This window comes from Sinocyclocheilus grahami, unplaced genomic scaffold (assembly GCF_001515645.1).
Source record: "Sinocyclocheilus grahami isolate Dianchi unplaced genomic scaffold, SAMN03320097.WGS_v1.1 scaffold804.1, whole genome shotgun sequence".
NCBI classification, from domain to species: Eukaryota; Metazoa; Chordata; class Actinopteri; order Cypriniformes; family Cyprinidae; genus Sinocyclocheilus; species Sinocyclocheilus grahami.
This window is the reverse complement of record NW_015505983.1, coordinates 384,662-406,089: the sequence shown is the minus strand read 5'-3', so window position 1 is coordinate 406,089 and position 21,428 is coordinate 384,662. Positions and strand designations below refer to the sequence as shown.

The window sequence follows — 21,428 nt, the reverse complement described above, 5'->3', positions numbered from 1 at the left end:
CAATTAAATATATTTTTGAAATTGAAAATGTATTTACTTTCAACTTTCATAGACCAAAATATATATTTTTAAATGTATTTCAGGAGTAAGAAAAAACATGTTCCCTTTCAGTTGTTCACTCCGAGTCATGTCGGTAATGACCAACGAATTGGGATCTCGCTAAGAGAGACCGATCCACTTTGAGTGTAAACTAAATGAGCCAATGCACATTGACATGCAATGATTGCATCCAGCTGCCGCTGATCACAGCACGAGTATAATTAGGCAGCAGGTGCAATGCATTCTCAGCTTTTTGCTTCGGAGCCGAGCGGTCATGTCGTTCTGCTCCTGACTTTCTGCTTGAGGAAGACTCAACGAGTTCAGCGTGTTCTTTGGAGCTCTGGTGTTGGCAGTACAGCACTTCAGCGGCGGTGGTTTCCTGTGTCGAGAGGGTTGCACACATCAGGCTGCACTACCCCGATTGTGCTGCAAGCGGCCATCTCCCCTGTGCGCTTCAGCATGCTTAAAGACCTTTCTTGACGTTGCGTCTGGCAAAGTCGACGTTGCGTCTTTGGAAAGAAAACATTGCGTCTTGCTATGGACAATGTATCACCCGTGCGTTTCTGGATGTGGTCATTACCTGGCGCCGGGTTATGGTCACGATCGCTGCCTCACGTGTCTGGCCGTTAAGCATGCTGAGGCAGCTTTTGTGGACTAGTCATGTTCTCATTGCAGGAGTATGACCGTTGCGGAGTTGCGGACCAGGCTCTGTTTCCTGCAAAGGGGCGGGGTTCCAGTGCCTCTGCCTGGATCTAGTGTTCCTCCTGGCAAAAGTCGGGGCGGGGGCGCTACTTCTGGCAGTCGCCTGTCTGGTCTTACGGTGACGGGGAGGAATTCCCTCCGAGGAACCAACCTCCGAGGGCTCCTTCCACCGGCACTTCACAGCCAGTGGAGCTGTCCAAGGAATGGGGTTGGCCCACCTGTAGGGTACCCCTCGTATCCTTCGGCGCTGTGTTCCACCATGCTGCCCCACCACAGGTATGTCAGTGGTCCCACTGGTCCAGCTTGTACGGTGTCTGGGTGCCTGGTAGCGCTAGCCAGCCAGTCTCACTGGCTCCTGCGGACCATCTGACTCGGCTATGTGATACTTATTTTAAAAGTATAGAGACAGAATATCAACCAAAAAATCCAGAAAAAACACATATAAAGGTTAGAAATTGATTTGCATTTCAGTGAGTGAAATAAGTATTTGATCCCCAAGCAAAACATGACTTAATACTTGGTGCAGAAACCCTTGTTGGCAAGCACAGAGGTAAGACATTTTTTGTAGTTGGTCACCAGGTTTGCACACACCTCAGAAGGGATTTTGATTCACTCCTCTTTACAGGTCCTCTCTAAATCCTTAAGGTTTCTTGGCTGTTGTTTGGCAACTCGAAGTTTCAGCTCCCTCCACAGATTTTCTATAGGATTGAGGTCTGGAGACCGGCTAGGCCACTCCATGACCTTAATGTGCTTCTTCTTGAGCCCCTCCTTTGTTGCCTTGGCGGTATGTTTCGGGTCATTGTCATGCTGGAAGACCCATCCATGACCCATCTTCAGTGTTCTGGCTGAGGGAAGGAGATTCTCGTCCAAGATTTTACAGTACATGGCCCCGTCCATTTGCCCCTCAATGCGGTGAAGTCGGCCTGTACCCTTAGCAGATAAACAGCCCCAAAGCATAATGTTTCCACCTCCATGCTTGACTGACTTCTTGGGGTCATAGTCAGCATTTCTCTCCCTCCAAACACGGCTAGTCAAGTTAATGCCAAAGAGCTCAATTTTGGTCTCATCTGACGACAGCACTTTCTCCCAAGCCTTCTCGGAATCATTTAGATGTTCTTTGGCAATCTTTAAACGGGCCTGTACATGTGCCTTCTTGAGCAGGGGGACCTTGCAGGTGCTCAGGATTTCAGTCTATTGTGGCGTAGTGTGTTACCAATGTTTTGCTTGGTGACTGTGGTCCCAACTGCCTTAAGATCATTAACAAGCTCCTCCCATGTAGTTCGGGGCTGATCCCTAACCTTTCTCATGATCATCCTTACCCCATGAGGCAAGATCTTGCATGGAGCTCCAGACAAAGGCCGATTGATGGTTGTTTTGTATATCTTCCATTTCTGAATAATCGCACCAACAGTTGTCTCCTTCTCACCAAGCTTCTTACTGATGGTCTTGTAGCCCATTCAAGCCTTGTGCCTTTGACAGCTCTTTGGTCTTGCCCATGATGGTGGGAGAGGTTGGAATGGAAGATACAGATTGTGTGGACAGGTGTCTTATACGCATAATGAGCTGACATTAGGAGTAACTTCTTAAAGTGAAAGGACTAATCTGTGTTCCACATGGGCACATATAACCAATCTGTGGGAGCCAGAATTCTTGTTGGTTGGTAGGGGATCAAATACTTATTTCACTCACTGAAATGCAAATCACTTTCTAACCTTTATATAATGTTTAATGTTTTTTTTCTGGATTTTTTGGTTGATATTCTGTCTCTATCAGTTAAAATAAACCTACCATAAAAATTACAGACCCTTAATTTCTTTGTAAGTGTGCAAACTAGGGATGCTCCGATCGATCGGCCGGAGATCGGTATTGGCCGATAATCATATTTTATGACTCGATCGGTACTCACCAACTTGGCCGATCTCAGGAACAGTCATGTCATCGCCGGTGTGGCAATGCTATGACGTTTCGAGAAACAATGAAAAATTTGCTGTTTGTCGTGTATGTTTTGCATGATTCATCTACACAGCAGATTTAGTGACGTTAGAGCTGATCTGCGCCTCACTCCATGGCCACCGGAGCTGATCGCGGCCGCTCTAGTCAGTGCTTGTGTTTATCAGCCAGCCGCGTCATGTTTCTGAGGTGGCTCTCCGCGCTGCTTGGTTAAAAAAAGTATTTTGTGAGTTGTCACAGCGTGGAGGACGGAACAAAAACAGAGGTTTCCCCAGTAACCGCTGTACACAAAGCAGCGCTGAGCTCATAAACGCTGCTTTATCAGGCATATAACATGCAAGATGAGATGAAAATGACATCGAAAATTCCTTCAGAAATATAGTGATATAAAAACACCCGCACCTCGTTTTGATTTTTAAACGTGAAGTACATGCTCATGTTTATTCAACTAAGCCTTTTGGAAAATCCGTCAGTTTTGATATTGATCGCCACAAATAAATAAATGTATGGGAAACACATCCCACAGCACAACCACCTGAGCCCAACTTCAGTCTACTCATCACCTTAACTTTAACTGCGTTTGTAGCTGGTGCCATAGCCAGACTGATAAACAAACACAGACCGGAAGTTAACTTCGGGCCAGGCGCATGCGCCCATTGAAACCGTCTATATAATAAGATTGAAGCATCAGAATCGGCATCGGTATCGGCCGATCACCTTGAAAAGAAATCGGTACTCCGTATCGGCTGCAAAAATCCTGATCGGAGCATCCCTAGTGCAAAATTACAAAATCAGCAGGGGATCAAATAAATATTTTCCCCACACTATATATATATACAGTGGGTACGGAAAGTATTCAGACCCCCTTAAATTTTTCACTCTTTATTATATTGGTGACGAGAGGGGCGGGGCCGAGAGCCGTGGGAACGGAGCGAGGCCGGTGGAGTAAATGCTAATGCACGACACCTACGCCACTCACCGGTCTCGAGTCCCACGGAGGAGCTCCGGAAGGATGACAGTGTTGGATGAGAGAGGACCAGGCCTGGACTTTATTTTGTGTTTTGGTTCTGTTTGTGCTCGACAGTCGTCCGCGAGGGGCTGTCGCGCTATTTTGTGTTTATTTTATATTGAAGTTTTCTTTGAATGTTCGCCGGTTCCTGCCTCCTTCTTCCCGAACTACGAACGTTGTTACATTGGTGCCGAAACCCGGGAGGCTGCCGGCCGCCTGGGCTGTGGAGGGACGGCTGCCGTCCGTGAGGGAGCGGAGGAGTCGCCGCCGTCCTGTCTCTCCTCATCCTTCCGTCTCCTTTTCTCTCGCCTCGTCTGTCTGTCCTTACCCCCAGGTATGCCGCGGCCGCCGTGATCGGCTCCCCCAGAGGGGGGAGGGGGGGAGTAGAGCGCAGTCTCGTGAGTACCCCCCGGCCTGCAAGGGGCGATGTGGGTATGTGACGAGAGGGGCGGGCCCGAGAGCCGTGGGAACGGAGTGAGGACGGTGGAGTAAATGCTAATGAACGACACCTGCGCCACTCACCGGTTTCGAGTCCCACGGAGAAGCTCCGGAAGGATAAAAGGAGGAGTGACGACAGTGTTGGACGAGAGCGGACCAGGCCTGGACATTATTTTGTGTTTTGGTTCTGTTTGAGGTATTTTGTGTTTATTTTATTATTAAAGTTTTCTTTGAATGTTCGCTGGTTCCCGTCTCCTCCTTCCTGAACTACGAACGTTGTTACAATATATATATATGTATATATGTATATATATATATATATACGGTATATAATTGCAAATATCAGAACACCGACATAGAGTGGCTTCCAAATAGATAATTACTGTATGTGGAGTTTTTTTTATATTATCTTACTTGTATCTTACCTGTAATAATGAGTTTATTATATAATCTTCCCTGTATGTTAACCTAAAGGTCCTACTAGAGAAAAAAATAGTCAACTGCAAAGTATAAAACTGCTCAGCAACCAGACAAACACTGTGACAATTACAGTAATATTAATACTTCAATTTAGTTTTTCAGTGACTCTTAAGTTGAAGTTTTCTTCAACTCGTTTCCAACACAGTGGCTCAAAAATGTTGTGAGTTGACACTTCACCCGTTAAAGAAAGCTTATGATAGCAGGACTGGGAGTTTGATTAAATGTCTTCAGTGTTAAGTTCATGTCTGTTGGTTCTCACCTGTGGTGTTTGATCCAGAACTGTTTGTCTGGTCCTGATTGGGTCATTTGGTGCACCATCATCCTACTCACTGTAAAAATACAGTTTGGTAGCGGCAACATGAAAGGTCCAATCTCTCTGGAGAACAAAAACAATTACATATTGCAGTTTATCAAAAGTGACCATCTGAATTAGAATCCTAAAGCTCCTAATTTGGTTTGTCTACACAGTCAGAAAAGACCATGCCGTTAATGCTGTTTGTCAAGGTCTGGAAAGCATCCAAAGCCCACACTGCATAGCCAAAAGCTTCAGAAAGACACTCCTCATTTGATATTTGGGTCTGCAGCTGAAAGATTCGAGCCAAAGGTCTTAAATCGTGTATTCCTGCAATTATCACGGATGTATTTTCATAAAAGTCCCACTGGAACCTTAACTAACAACCTCATCAGTATTGCAGCAGGTGGCCATACTTTCATCACATGCAGGAGAAAGATAAAAGGCATTTGTGATGCTGATGCATATAATACAATCTGCTGAAATGGACTTAAATGCATCATGCACTTATCAGTGTGTAAATGAAATCCAAGAGTATCTACTGAACCTAAAAGACCCAGCAGTTATACAAATTAACATCAAATCAAAAGATAAATCCTGAATAATGAAACTCTAATTAAATTAATTAAAGCTTCACATGTATTGTATGAAATACATAATAAAATGAAAGGCAACCAAATACAATTATTCATTAATATACTGAGTGTTTCAGATTGTATCACAGAGGGCAGACAATTTCTATAAAGAAGCTCTTGCATTATTTCAAACATGAGTCCTTGTAGCAGCGTTTGATTGGCAGCTCTGTTATCATATAGATTTACTGATATCTGCTTCACTGTCTTTGTGTGTGAGGTTGAACCATAGGGAGAGCCTTGTTTAAAAATCAATTTGTTTGGTGTTAATCCCCACAAGGCAAGAGAAAAGATGAAAAGTAAAGGGGAAAGATGGTGTTGCAAGCGTGTAAAAACTAATTTGCATCTCAGCGAGAACTGAGTGACTGTTTTAACATGAAATCAATTTGGACTAGGATTGGATTTATGTAGTAGAAATAGCCTTTCACACTCAAGTATTTTAAATCTTAGTTGAGTGCATTATTCCTTTAAACCACTACATTTAGAATATGTGCAGTGTGGTCAATGACAAATGACAAACAAAAAGAATCCAAGATAAAGAAAAATCGAGTTTAAAAAGAAAAATTGAGTTTAAAATGCGCCAAAGTCTTAGAAATGTATTCTTTTCATATAGTTCTGGAAAACCTTTACTGCACCATTTTAAAGAAAATTTAAATGTAATGACTTAAACATTCTGTGTGGTGTAAACATCAAATAGTGACATCCTTATGTCTTGTGATGTAAAACATAAGTTTATTAATTCATAGTTAATTAACATTCAGAAATATTATTACATTTTTGGGTAGTCCGGGATCCTATTTTTAATATTTCAGCTTTGTTTTCTTTTGTGGTTGTTTTGCACAATTCAGCATGTTGGTTGCACCACATGATTTTGAGTTTGCATATACACTGCCGTTCAAAAGTTTGGGATCAGTATATGTTTTATGTTTTTTAATAGAGTATCTTATGCTCATCAAGGCTGTATTTATTTGATCAAGATACAGAAAAAACAGTAATATTGTGAAATATTTCAAATATTGGTTTCCTATTTTAATATACTTTAAAATATTATTTATTTCTGTGACACAGCACTTTTTATCAGCCATCAGCAATTTTCATCAGTCATTACTCCAGTCTTCAGTGTCACATGATCCTTCAGAAATCATTCTAATATGCTGATTTATTATCAGTATTGAAACTGCTTAATATTTTTTGGAAACTGGGATATTTTTATGATTCTTTGATGAATAAAACGTTTTTAAAAAAGAACAGCATTTATTCCAAATAGAAATCTTTTCTAACAATACAAGTCTTTACTATCACTTTTTATCCATTTAACACATCCTTGCTGAATAAAAGTATTAATTTCTTAAAAAGAAAACATTTACTGAATGCAAGCTTTTGAATAGTAGAGTATATTGTAACACAAAATTTCTATTTTGAATAAACACTGTCCTTTTTAACTTTTTATATATAAAAGAATCCTGAAAAAAGCATCACTGGTCCCAAAAAAATATTAAGCAGCACAACTGTTTCCAACACTGATTATAAACCAGTATATTAGAATGATTTCTGAAGGATCATTCTCAAGGATCATTTCTGAAGACTGGAGTAATGATGCTGAAAATTCAGCTTTGCTTCATATGAATAAATTATATTTTAAAGTATATTAAAATAGAAAACTGTTATTATAAATTGCAATAATATTTCACAAAATTACATTTTTTTCTGTATTTTTGATCAAATAAATGCATGTCATGTCAAAATCATGTCATTCCAAACCTGTATTCATTTCTTTATATAATGAAAGAACTTTATATAATGAAACAACAGTCAATGAACTTTCATTTAAAATGACATTTCTTCTTTTATTTTCCACTGATTACAGAAAATCATACAGGTTTGGAACAACATATGGATGAGTAAATGATGACAGAATTTGAAAGATCCCTTTGACAGACAGGACAAAAGCCGAGCGTCGTGTCATTGACCCACATGTTCGTGCATACAGTCAGAGAGTATGGAGCGCTGCTGAGGTCAGAGGTCATACATGGCCTCAGATGTGCTGCTTAAATGTAATTCGGATTCCATGATGCAGAAATAACTGTGATGAGTTACGGAGGGCTGACATGTGAACAGGTGTTGTGACTGGATAATAGATCTACCACGGTATTGATTAACAATTAGTTGTAGTTCAGTAAGTTCAAGGTGAACATGACATTCAGGGACTCCACTTGCTTTATGAGTGTTGCTGTATGCTTGGGCATGAATTTCGCTTTATATGATGTAATTCAGTTTATTAAACTCATATTTCTGTCTATTAAAGCACCATTGAATTGCTCTCTCTTATGTAATCATGGTTCAAGTCATATCCGCCTATTGATCAAAGCTGACATGATATTACAAGCAGTTACATTAGATAAGCATTCAGGGTGTGGAAATTTCAGATTCAATAGGATGATATCGATCCTAAATGTCTGGGTTTAAGTGCGCGCTCACGCGCGTGTGTGTGTGTGTGTGAACGAGAGAAAGAGAGAAAAGGATATCTCAGTCAGGTCTTTTCTTGCAGCACTTTAATGAAAGTCTGGATATTGCGATTCAAGGTTGAATTCATTCGCGTGGAGGACAACATTCTCCGTGGGCATTTGCAAATGGCATCTGATGAAACAAATTATGAATGTCGATGACCGGGGACGCATTCACAGCCAGAAAATAGCTCTTCGCAGCTGGTTTGTGTCCAGCAATTAGTGTTTGTAGGTAAACAAATAGGTTACACGGTCTTAAAGCGATAAGTCAGCTGTCAGCTGTGAGGGGAAAACATTTCATATGTAGCATTTCACAACTCCAGGCTGTTTTATGTATGGTGAAAATGTATTGCAAGCTTTCCCTGCATGTCCAGTTCATATCTGTATTATTCACAAGGAAATTGCGGATCATCCATAGCTGATTTATTGCCTCTCCAGACAGATGGTTAATCATTTTCTTGGATAGACTCTTGGTGGATTGCAGGTGTGTGCTGGATTGGAAACAGCATGGATAAATATTTTATTTACTCTCTTTTAAAATGCTAATCTTCACCTAATAGCAGCTTTTGGTGGTTAGTTCTTTAGAAGACATGCATTATGGTTTTCCGTAACATAAAAATTATGTGATCATTTAATTAGATATATTAATATGATATATTTTCATGTAATTGTAATAATTTGTATAATAATTTAATATTGTAATAATATTTGATAATAATAATAATAATATTTTTTTGGGTGGGGGAAATACTAATATTATATATTAATATTATATATTTTCATATATTATAAATGCAAGACTTTGTATAATAATTTCATAATTGTTATACTTTTTATAATAATTTTAAAATAATATATATATATATTAATATTATATAATTATATCAGAATTCTAATCATAATAATAATTTTAATACATTAATAATAACATTTTTCGGACAAAATATACATATATGAATATAAGAAATGTCATTTTTTTATATATATTTTATTTTTGAATGAACTATTTATATTACTAACGGATAAATAAATGTTAAGCACACAGTCTAACAGCACAGGTTCATCTTATCAGGGACAAACGCTAACGTCTCTTCTTGTAATTAATAGGCAGAATGCATCCTGAGTTTGGCTGCCACTGCTCATCTGCACCGCTAGATCACTTCCAGACATATTTCAGTCTGTTTACGTCTCCTTTCCTTTGACTTTCCATCCTCTCTCTCTCTCTCTCACACACACACACACACATCTGCTTGCTCTTTTGATCCTGGATTTTTGCTATCTTAAATTTCTTTAAAGCCTAACATAAAAAAAATTAATAGAAAAATGCAATTAAAAGCCATTCATGCTCATATAAACATATTAAGAACTTTTAAATAAGGCATTTAGCCACAGCATTTTAAGGATTTTGTCCTCAATCAATATCTTCCTGCCCTCTCTGTGTGACACATTCTCATGTATAAGGCGCAGCCTCCAGCGCATAACATCTACTCAGCTTAATAGGCAGAGATTGGAAGGTGGAGGGGCCAGAGAGGAGAGATACTGAGAATGAAACAGCAAAACACACAGAGAGAGAGAGAGAGAGAGAGAGGGTAGGAGAGAAAAAGGGAGGGAAAAGAGTCTAATGACAGCTAGAGAGGCATTCTGAGGAACCCCTCACTTTTACAAGCGGTTTGGACACTGAATGACTTTTTGTGGCTGTTTTCAACTCTCACTTTTGGGGTCTTTTTTTCAGTTTAAGGCTATGATCTACGGGTCTTTTCATTGACTTTTATTGGCGCAACTGGAAATAGTTTTTTCGTTCCAGTGGCGAAATTCTTGCACAGTGGGCTGTCATCTGACATCAGGTGGACAAGATGAGAGCAGCGTGGAGCGTCTTCTTTCTTCTTTCTGTCTGTCTGCAGCTGGCATATGGTAAAGTCTGACCTTCAGTTTAACTTTACAAGAAACTCGCTGCAGTTATACAATACCCGATTTCCGGTTTATGTATTGATGCAGTGTGAATGAGGGGGGGAGAGCAGCTCAGGGGCTGTTTTGCCACAACAAAAAGACACAAAAAAAAAACTAACTATAAAAATAATGTTTATAATAATAATAATACTATCTCTCTCTCTCTTTCGGCTTATTCCCTTTATCGGGGTCAATACTATATATACTATTATAATAATAATATACTATAAAATTAATACTATATATATAATAACATAATTAATATTAATTATAATTTTGATTATAATACTAAAATTAAAATAACTATTATTTTAAATAATAATAAACAGCATGTTCTGCATGTTACAAAATGATTACTTTGGAAACAGCTTTTATCCTATTTTCATGGTGTAGAGAAGATTTAACCAGCGCTGTAGAAACTTAGCTTTTTTTATCCTCTCACCAGTGTTTTCCAGCACTCCAGCTCATGCCCATGCGGAAGAAAGACTCCTCCAGTCTTTGTTTAGCAACTACAACAAGCTCTCTCGTCCAGTAGCGAACATCTCAGATGTGGTTCTGGTCCACTTTGGCCTGTCCATTGCTCAGCTCATTGATGTGGTGAGTCTCAGATGCACTCCAGCACAGCAACATCCTAATTTAAAAAAAAAAAAGTAAAAACTTTTATGGACGGAGAACGAAGCTGTATTTTTCTTTAAAAATTATTCTTTAAAAATAAAAAAGTAGGCTCACTGTAGAGTTACCCACCTCTCTTATTACCCTCTTCTGCATGGATGTCATATTTTGTTTCATTATAAACCAGGATGAGAAGAATCAGATGATGACCACAAACGTTTGGGTGAAGCAGGTAGGCTTTCATAAAAAAAAACAGCCCATAATTGGGCATTAATGAGATTTTTAATTGGAACTGGGCTCTTGTTGCTTCACTCTCCACCCTCTCATACCTGCTGGTTGTGAACGGTGATGAGCGCACATGTTTCCCTGCAGGAGTGGAACGATTACAAGCTGCGCTGGAACCCAGAGGAGTATGAGAATGTCACCTCCATCAGGATCCCCTCCGAGATCATCTGGAGACCAGATATCGTGCTCTATAACAAGTGCGTAAGGCTTTTAGCAATCCGGAATTCAGCCAAATCCATTTCTTAAAAATCGACATCTTCAAACACTGTTAACCTCCTGCAGTTCCAGCATTGTAAGGTGTTCACGCTGTTCTGTTTGGCAAACTGCACTTTGGGTACTTGTTAACGGTTAACTCTTTTCCTCAGGGTGATGTTGTGCTTCTACAGAGGAAACAGGAGCATAATATTTGTACTCTTTAATCCCCCTTTAATGTTAATTCTGTATGTCTTCTGTTCATGTAGTGATAACTAGAAGACGTGGGAATTAGACTGTGAGGGTTGATAGGAGTATTGATCTGTGCTGCCCTTATAAGATACCCGGTTGAAGTGAATGAAATTACAGACAGTTCAGATAAAGGTGCATTGTGTGTGTGTGTTTTGCAGTAAATTAAATATTAGGTTTAAAAGAAAATCCATTTTATTCATACATTACAATTACTGATCAGAAATGCGGTATAATTGGTTGCCTGTTTTAGAAATGTACTTTTAACGTTCTTTGTCAAATCTACAAAATTAGCATAAGGTAATGTAAAGTAAGGATTTTTTTTTCATAAAACTACCAGAATTATTAGCCTACTTTCAGCAGCTTAATCTATTTTGATCACAACTGCGTGACAAGAAAATGACAAGAAAATAAGCCTTTCATTCACGCAGTCCGATTCCAACAAATGACTCTGAATCGGTTCTCTTACAGAATCTTTCAAAAAGACTTGCGAAATCAGTACAGTCATGGCCAAACGTTTTGGCAGTGACATCAATTTTGTGTTTTGCAAAGTTTGCTGCTTCAGTATTTGTAGATTATTTTCCCACATATTTCTATGGTATACTGAAAAACAATGATAGGTATATCATAAGTTTTAAAGGCTTTTAATGGCAAAAAATATAACAAGTCAATATTTACAGTGCTGACTCTTGTTCTTCATAACCTCTGCAATTCGCTCTGGCATGCTGGATATTAGCTTCTGGGCCAAATCCTGACTGATAGCGATTCATTCTTGCCTTATTAGTTCTCGGAGTTGATCACAATTTGTGGGCTTCTGCTTGTCCACTCACCTTTTGAGGACTGACCACAGGTTCTCTTTGGGATAGAGATCCGGGGAGTTGCCTGGCCACAGATCCAAAGTTTCAATGTAATGATCTTCGAGCCACTTCTTTATCACTCTTGCTTTGTGACATGGTGCTCCATCATGCTGGAAAATGCACAGATTATCACCAAATTGCTCATGGATCATTGGAAGAAGTCACTCTTGCAGAACATTTTGTTACCATTCTTTATTCCTGGCAGTGTTTTTGGGCAGAATTATGAGAGAGCCCACTGCCTTGGTTGAAAAGCAACCCCACACATGGATGGTCTCAGGATGCTTCACTGTTGGCACGACACAGGACTCATGGTAGCTTTTCTTCTCCAAACTATCGATTTTCCAGATGTCCCAAACAATCGGAAGGGAGCTTCATCAGAGAAAATAACTTTGCACCAGTCTTCTGCTGTCCAATCCTTGTACTTCCTGCAGAATTTCAGTCTGTCCTTGACGTTTTTCTTGGAGAGAAGTGGTTTCTTTGCTGCCCTTCTTGACACCAGGCCATTGTCCAAAAGTCTTGGCCTCACTGTGTGTGCAGATGCTCTCACACCAACCTGCTGCCATTCCTGAGCAAGCTCTGCACCGGTGGTGACATGATTCTGTAACTGATTTATAGCAATCAGTCTGCTCTTACTATCTAATTAGTATGATAGTGATTTTACCTAACTAGTACTCATTCACACTTTCACATGTGCTGCTGATATGATTAGTCAATTAAAGGTGTCATATGATGCGATTTCAATTTTTCCTTTCTCTTTGGAGTGTTACAAGCTCTTGGTGCATAAAGAAGATCTGTAAAGTTGCAAAGACTAAAGTCAAAATGCAAAGAGATATTCTTTATAAAAGTTAAGAGTCAGCCACACCTACCTAAAACGGCTCGTTCTAACACGCCCCCACATGTCTACGTCACAATGTGGGAAGATTTGCATAACTCCGCCCAAATGTTCACGCAAAGAAAGAAGGTGTAACTTTTATTCTCGCTGTAGTATTATTGTTGCTGCTGCCATGTCGTGAAGACGCTGTGTGTTTCGTTGTGAAAGCGAAACTACTTTGTTTGGTCTTCCAAAAGAGGACGATATCGCTTCTTCATGCCTGGAGCTGATCCGTGCTGGTCGCTGAGAAAATACATCAACTTCGTGCTGTGGATCGCCGGATCGGCTTTCACCGTGGACAAAGCGGAGTCCAGCCCGGGGTCATCACATGTGGTTGCCGCAAGCCCACCAGACGCTCCTTCATTGAATCCGCCAGCCGCCAATCACAACGCACTGGATAGCTGGCCAATCACAGCACACCTTGCTTTTCAGACCAATGAGCTTTGTAAAAAATCTGTTTCAGAAAGGCGTGGCATAGAGGAGAAACAATAATGTACAGTATGTGGAAAATAATGTGTTTGTTTAACTTTAAACCGCATAAACACATTTCATTACACCAAATACACAAAATAATGTTCTTTTTAGCAACATCATATGACCCCTTTAATGTTATCTGGATTTTGTGTCAGGATCAAAAAACTGTGAAATTTGTTTTTGTTTTTTGTGAAAAGTTAATTTTTTTGGCCAATGAAGATTTGAACAATTATTTAAAATGCATCTGATCACTCTACACAATAATCTAGAAACAATGTGAATGAACACCACAACAGCTTAAGCAGCAAACTTTGCAAAACACAAAATTGATGTCACTGCCAAAACTTTTGGCCATGACTGTAGTTAGCAGATTGAATCAGTCTGAATAGTCGTTCTCGGAAATGACTCAACAAACATCTGACGCACTTCAACAAAGTTAGCGTTACTTTCATTGACGTACTGTCACGTGAAAATTAAATTACTATCATTACTGAATGGTTGTTCATATGGCGTGTAGTTAAAGATAATTTAACCGTATAATTTAGGCTGTATGTATGTTTGTTTGTTTATTTATTAAATGATGTACTGAAAATCCTTTTCGGCTTTTTAAAGATTGCTAGTAAATCAACACACAGACACACAAATAATTTAATCATTTTTAATGGATAATTATAAACTGAGGTTCATAAGCTCAGATCAATCAGGCCTATATGATCAATCAGTTCCAAAATGAAATACCAATCCTGTGCTAGCTGAAAGAAAAAAATTTGATTAAAAAAGATTGAATTCAATATTATATTTGAAAATGATAAGGCATAACAAGAAATTTCTAAGCAATTTTTTTTTGTAGGCCAGTCATTTTTGAACAGGAACATCACAAGTGTAACAAAGTGGGAGGAAAAAAATATCATGCTTTTTTGGGAGTTGTAATATGCTGTGTGAGTTTTAGTCCAATGATGTGATAATATTAACTTGTATTGTTGAGAAACTTGATACAAACAATGACAGAATTTTTGGTCGAACTGTTCATCTGCATGAGCTCTGATTGCACATTTGCATTTTTAGTGAATATCGAAGCTATAACAATTACAAACGCTCTAAAATTCTCTTGATCCAATATATTTGCTCTATTAGGAAGAAAGTCCTGAAAGTTGAATGGTTAAACAATTGTCAAAGACGTCACGGCTTATTGATGGTTTGGCTCACTGTGATGTACACTGACACCACTAAAGCTGTCTTTCACGTTGCTCCACCGATATTTCATTGCAGGTTCTGTCTGACAGTTTTGTGTTTAATCTGCAGTGCGGACGGAGACTTTGCGGTGACTCACTTGACTAAAGCCCAGGTGTTTTACAATGGCAGGATCAAATGGAAACCTCCTGCCATTTATAAAAGCTCCTGCAGCATCGATGTCACCTTCTTTCCCTTCGACCAGCAAAACTGCAAGATGAAATTCGGCTCTTGGACGTACGATCAGGCCAAGATCGACCTGGTCAGCATGGCCAGTGACGTAGACCAGATGGACTACTGGGAAAGTGGGGAGTGGGTCATAGTAAACGCCGTCGGCACTTACAACATCAAGAAGTACGAGTGCTGTACGGAAATCTACCCAGATATCACCTACTCCTTCATCATCAGACGTCTGCCTCTGTTCTACACCATCAATCTAATCATCCCCTGCCTGCTTATATCCTGCCTGACGGTGCTGGTCTTCTACCTTCCCTCAGAGTGTGCGGAGAAAATCACGCTGTGCATCTCCGTCCTCCTCTCTCTGACCGTTTTCCTCCTGCTAATCACGGAAATTATTCCCTCGACCTCGCTAGTCATCCCGCTCATTGGCGAGTACCTCCTCTTCACCATGATCTTCGTCACTCTCTCCATCATCATCACTGTGTTTGTGCTCAATGTCCACCACCGTTCGTCCCGCACGCACAGCATGCCACACTGGGTCCGCCAGGTGTTTCTACACCTGGTGCCCCGTTACCTGTTCATGAAACGTCCGCCTGCCTCAGGTAAGAGGAACTGTGGGAAACTGATCGAGATGATGCACAAGCCAATGGCGTCACAGTCCATGTTTCTGCGAAACAATATTCTGGATATTTCTCCGCAAAGTCCGCTCCCCCATTTGGACGTGACCTCGGTTGCCCAGTTGGATCAAATTCAGCTGGACTCTTCCCCCAAACCCATAATTTTCTGCAGTTCTCCCAGCAGCCAGTATTCCATCCTGCAAGAGGAAACGTCGCAAACACCTCAAACGCTGGCCCTTGGTTATACATGCGCATTCACGAACAGCATCTTTGCCTCAAGCACAACTTTATTTCCAGATACTATCCTTGGTACTCTTCTACACACCATACCGCAGGAAGGAGCCGAGTTTACAGACTGTGATATCCAAGGCCGGAGTGCTGAGAACATCTTCATCGAAGCCAAAGAGAGCATTCTGGGAGCAGGGAGTTGTCAACACTGTCTTACATCTGAGGGGACGAGTCTGCAGAAGCTTGATCACGAGGAAGCCGGGAGGTGTACCAGACATAACTTGCCCAACACCCAGATCTTCAGCTCTAACAATGACAGCGCTACTGATCTGAACGCAGTGCAGCCGGGGAGCAATCTGACACAGTCCCTGCTTAAAGCCTTGGAAGGAGTTCAGTACATTGCTGACCATCTGAGAGCAGAGGATTCAGACTTTTCAGTAAGTTTTACTTCAGGACAAATGAAAATTCTGTCACCATTTAATCACCAACGTGTCATTCCAAACCTATGTCACTTCCTTTCTTTGGTGGAACACAAAAAGAGATGTTTTGAAAAATCTTAACATTAGGGCAGTGGATTTCATGTGTTCATTTGATGGAAAATATTAAATTAATGGAAAAAAATAACATGTTAAAATGAACACATTTAATGCACCCCCTCCTGGCCCAGAACTGTATGTCATCCATGCAGTTGCTGAAAAAGATGATGCAGAAGACGACTGACTGCGTGATATAGCCTATAAGAATGCTGTTATGCGGCCTTAAAATTCAAGAAATGAGGGCAAATAATTTTTTTGTCTTATATCATATAGTTTAGGAATATCACACAAGCACATGTGTTGATTTTCACAAATATTTGCCCAACTGCATGTGATATTGATTTTATACAGCAAGAAGTTAAAGGGTTGGTTCACCCCAAAATGAAAATTCTGTCATTAATTACTCACCCTCATGTCGTTCCAAACCCATAAGACCTTCATTCATCTTCGGAACACAAATTAAGATATTTTTGTTGAAATGTGAGAGCTCTCAGAGCCTGCATAGACAGCAACGCAACCGTAATATTCCCAAGTCCAGAAACGTAGTAAGGACATCTGTAAAACAGTCCATGTGACATCAGTGGCTCAACTTCAGTTTTGCGAAGCTACAAGACTACTTTTTGAGCGCAAAGAAAACTAAAATAACAATTTAACAATTCTTCTCCCCCGAGTTACGTCTTCCGCCATTTTGGAGGTTAAGGATATTTTGGGAGTTAATTCTTCAGCCAAAATTGATGCGGGACTACTTAATCGGCACATCATATTATTAATTATATTAACAATTGTAATCACTTGACAGCTCTAGTTCACACTGATCATTTCCATTCAACAAAAGCAAACTGCCCAAGGCCTGTGAAGATCCAAAAATGACAAAAAAGCACAATAAAATAATCCTAAAAGTAGCCCGAAGCTTGTGTGACAAACAACAAACTGAAAATGTGATAATCTTATATATAAAACATTTTCACATTTATCATTGAAAAAGCGTGCAAGTTAGACAGATTTTAATTCAGTAACAATGATCACTTCAATTCAGTTATTCTTTTAGTCACAATGACTAAAACTGGTAACTCATCTTTGTAAACTGTACATTGAAACAACCAACCTATTAATTTTGCCTATCAACCTATTCACTATTCAATTGTGCCATTATTTTGCGGTATGCAATCTTTTCAATTCATCAAATTCAATACAAACTACAAACTTACATTTACAGCTCAGTTAAAACATGATTTCTTCAGTCGTTGTGCTGAAGATATAAAACAGTTCAGGAAACTCGTTTGGAATGACATGAGGGTGAGTAAATACATTTGTTTTGGGATGAAGGATTCCTGGGAAAAAATGCAATACAGATCAAAGTAAAAATAAACTCAAACACAAAAGAACTCTAACGGTAAACAGACTGTAAAAAAGAATATCCAGGATTTAAAAACCTGCAATAAAAACCTTGAAACATTAGATTCCTCTTTAGCAAGAGAGTCTCCTCAAGTTCTTCTGAGGCACTTTGAACTGGCCTTTGATACTGGTATTATTTTTTTATCACTGTTCTTGCTACGCTACAAAAAACAGAAAACACTGTGGTCTCACAGGAAAGTAGTCATCCAAAAAAAAAAAATCAATTCTGAGAGGGAAAGACACGAGTGGAAAACATATCATGATATCTGAAACGATTGAATCTCCTTTTTCCCCACCAGGTGAGGGAAGACTGGAAATATGTTGCCATGGTGATTGATAGAATATTCCTCTGGATGTTTGTGCTGGTGTGCATTCTGGGGACCGTCGGACTCTTCCTCCCACCGTGGCTGGCTGGAATGATCTAGATCCTCGTGTGGAGTCTCTGATTGGCTCTGTGTAGGTGGGGAATGGCCTTGTCAATCACACTTGACTTCAGTGACCTCATTAAACATCAGCTGTCATGGAAATTAAGTGATGTTTAATGTCATTGCTTCTCAGTGTAACAGGAAGTTAGTAGTGGGATTCTGTGCACTTAAAGGACTGTTTTGGGTTAAATGCAAGTTAATGAAAAATGAAACTAAATAAAATGAAACTGATGTGAACATTTACTCTGTCAAAATCAATGATTTTCTTTATTCTGTGGAATATATGGAGGAATTTTGAAGAGGATTGCTCTTTTCCATCCAAATATAATGAAGCGAGATTTAACAGGTCACCCAAAAATGAAAATTTTGTCATAATTTACTCACCTTATTCCAAACCTGTATGAGTTTCTTTCTTCTGCTGAACACAAAAGATATTTGAAGAATGTGGGTAACCAAACAGTTGGTCCCCATTGACTTTCATACAATTTTTTTCATCATTAATCATTTTTGAGTGAACTATGACTTTAAAAAGGGCACAAAAGCATCATTAAAGTGGCACATACGACTCGTTTTCTAAATTGCGAGTCTTCTGAGGTCATATGAGGTCATGCCCTATTTAACCTGGAACCTTCTTTTAAAGAAAACTGGCTTGATTCAGTCTGTCACTAAATAAATATCTAAAACACAGACATAAACAAATACATCTACCTTGATGTTTTACAATGGAACAGATGTAAAGTATTTACATCAATATTTTCCCCCTATTCTAAGAATAGGAATTTTTCCCCTATTCTGAGTATTGGCCTGTTTGATTGACAGGCGATCTGACCAATCATAGAACTTGAACTGTGTATTGACGTCTTTCCGTGGTTGAAACAACATACCTTCTGATATTTATTCATGTTTACTCCGTGCAGTTAATAAAAAGAGATGAACAGTTCATGTGGCGCTACAGCGATCTGTCACGACACACATATGAAAGAGCCACAAAACTGTATTTTTTTCCTTGAATTTCTTTTTAAACAAATTACGCAATTTTAAAGCTGAAACTTTCTCATAACACAATTATGAGCTCAATTTTTTCTGCGAAAAATACATTGTGGAGCAAAGAGGACACTGACAATGTGACGACAGACAAGACAGAGCAGGTTACTTAGTGGCGGCTTTCAAATGTAGTCGTTTTTTAAGAAATTCAAACAATAAATACCGTTTTGTGGCTCTTCAATGTGTCGTGACAGATCGCTGTAGCGCCTCAGTTCAGAGAGCACATGAACTGATCTTCTTTTAATATTTACTTAAAGCATGAAATAAACATGAATGAACATCAGAAGGTATTTTATTTCAACTGTGGAAAGACGTCAACCATTTTTCAACTTTAAGTCCACTCACGTTAATCTACTCTCCTGTCTGGTTTGTTTCCCTGTTGAAAAAAAAACAGCATATGCTGGTTAGGTATGTTTTGATGTGTGGCAGCTGGTTTAAGCTGGTCCTGAGCTAACCAGTTTAGGACCAGCACATGGCCAGCTTAAACCGGCTCAAACCAGCTGCCATGCTTCAAAACATATCTAACCAGCATATGCTGGTTTTTTCAACAGGGTTCTCAGACAAAATGGTGGATTCGGCATTATGATTGGTCAGATCGCCTATCAATCAAGCTCCCTGCGAAGGGCCAATCGCACATAGCTTTCAGTGTGTGAGAATGACTTGCAGGAGATTTCAGCTGTGAAAGGTAACATAGGTGACAGCAGATAAAATTGTGCAATAGTTTATTCAAGTCTGTCCTGAATGTGACATGAATTCATAAAGATCATTTCCCAAGGACTACTTGTATTTCAGCTGTTCACCTTTACAAACCCTGAATATATATTAAAAATGAAGATGCTCTAAGAAGCAGGTCCATCTTAATTTGTACCGACACTATTTATGTCCATATTTCGGTAACAGCTTTTAACAAATACTTTTCACAAAAATTAGTGTCAAATTATTTAACCAAATTAATTTGCAGGGGCTATTAATAACAGGAAGAATGACTGTTTAAAATGTGAAAATTAGCATTAATAAATGTCAGATGATTTAGTAACTGAATGTTAAAATGTCCACTGAAAAGCCATATGGACGAGTGATGAAACGTCTTCAAAAGCCAAGAAATGGGTCCAGTTATAGCAAATGAAAACCACATGAGATTTGTGTTTCAAGTCTGCCTTTCAAGTTTTTTGTGATGGATTTAAGATTGTGCCATTAAATGCTGACATTTCCCAATGAAAGGTTTAGTAAGACATGTTCTGATACCTTCCTGAGCAATACTGAAATACCTGTCAAGGAAAATCTGCTCTAATACCCCTCTCTCCTCTCAGGTAGTGGATGAGTTGACCTACAAGAGAAGAGGTCACAGGTTGAGTTAAATCAGTGCCTCAGGGCAGATGGAAAGCTCAGGCTGTCAGAATGAACCAATGCTGTCGTCCCTCTTCAAGAGCATCACACACCTGCAACACCGATATTGGATTTCACCATCCACACCATAATGAAAGAGTTAGGCTGCCACTTTAAAACGTGTACTGGTTGTTATTCCTTTATCTATTGTGTATGTCTTTGTAAATAAATATTTGATTGCTTCAATAATATATTTTTCATCAGTTCTGTTTCAAATGTACAATACCCATGCATTTTTTAAATTTAACATACCAGAGATTCAATTTCATATATATAGCTTCATATAATATATATTATATACTGTTCCAAAGAAGATTTGGAGAAGAAAGTTGGTTGGATGAATTAGAGCAAAACCAATATGCATAGGCAGTTTGTCCTGCTGTGGTTCATAAATACTTAAAGGGGTCATAGGATGCTACATGCACTTTTACAAGTTGTTTGAACTGAAATGTGTGTTGGCAGTAATGATAATTATAAAAATCTATAATGATAAAAACCCACCCAGTGTTTTTTTTTAAATTTCATTAAATATTTCCCTTTCTAAAATCGAGCCGATCTCAGATGCCTGTCTGTGTGATGTCACACAGACAGGCCCCTCCCACGATAGTTTGATTGACAGTAGTGTTTCAGCACAGACTGGACTGGTGTCTTACCTCAGACCCACCCAGTGTGAGCTGTCATCAGTCCGCCATTGTTTCACCGCCGGAGCAGATGTAGACAAGAAAGACTCCTAAGCGATTGAGGTGCTCTGTTGTTGGATGTAATAATGAACATAGCAGTCGCCATTTACTCCCAACATCTGAGCCGCTGAACTCACAGTGGATTACGTTTGTTTCTGAAAGGAATGCGCCCCC

The 21,428-nt window shown here is 39.4% G+C and overlaps 1 protein-coding gene across 1 annotated transcript; it reads left to right on the top strand.

Moving 5' to 3' along the window:
- The first annotated feature begins 9,899 nt into the window (after window positions 1-9,899).
- On the top strand, window positions 9,900-18,178 carry LOC107562063 (neuronal acetylcholine receptor subunit alpha-2-like). Its single transcript, XM_016246624.1, has 6 exons — window positions 9,900-9,957; window positions 10,439-10,590; window positions 10,793-10,837; window positions 10,978-11,087; window positions 14,836-16,225; window positions 18,019-18,178. The coding sequence occupies exons 1-6, from the start codon at window positions 9,900-9,902 to the stop codon at window positions 18,142-18,144; spliced, it is 1,881 nt and encodes a 626-aa protein (XP_016102110.1). The 3' UTR covers window positions 18,145-18,178.
- Window positions 18,179-21,428: the final 3,250 nt, after the last annotated feature.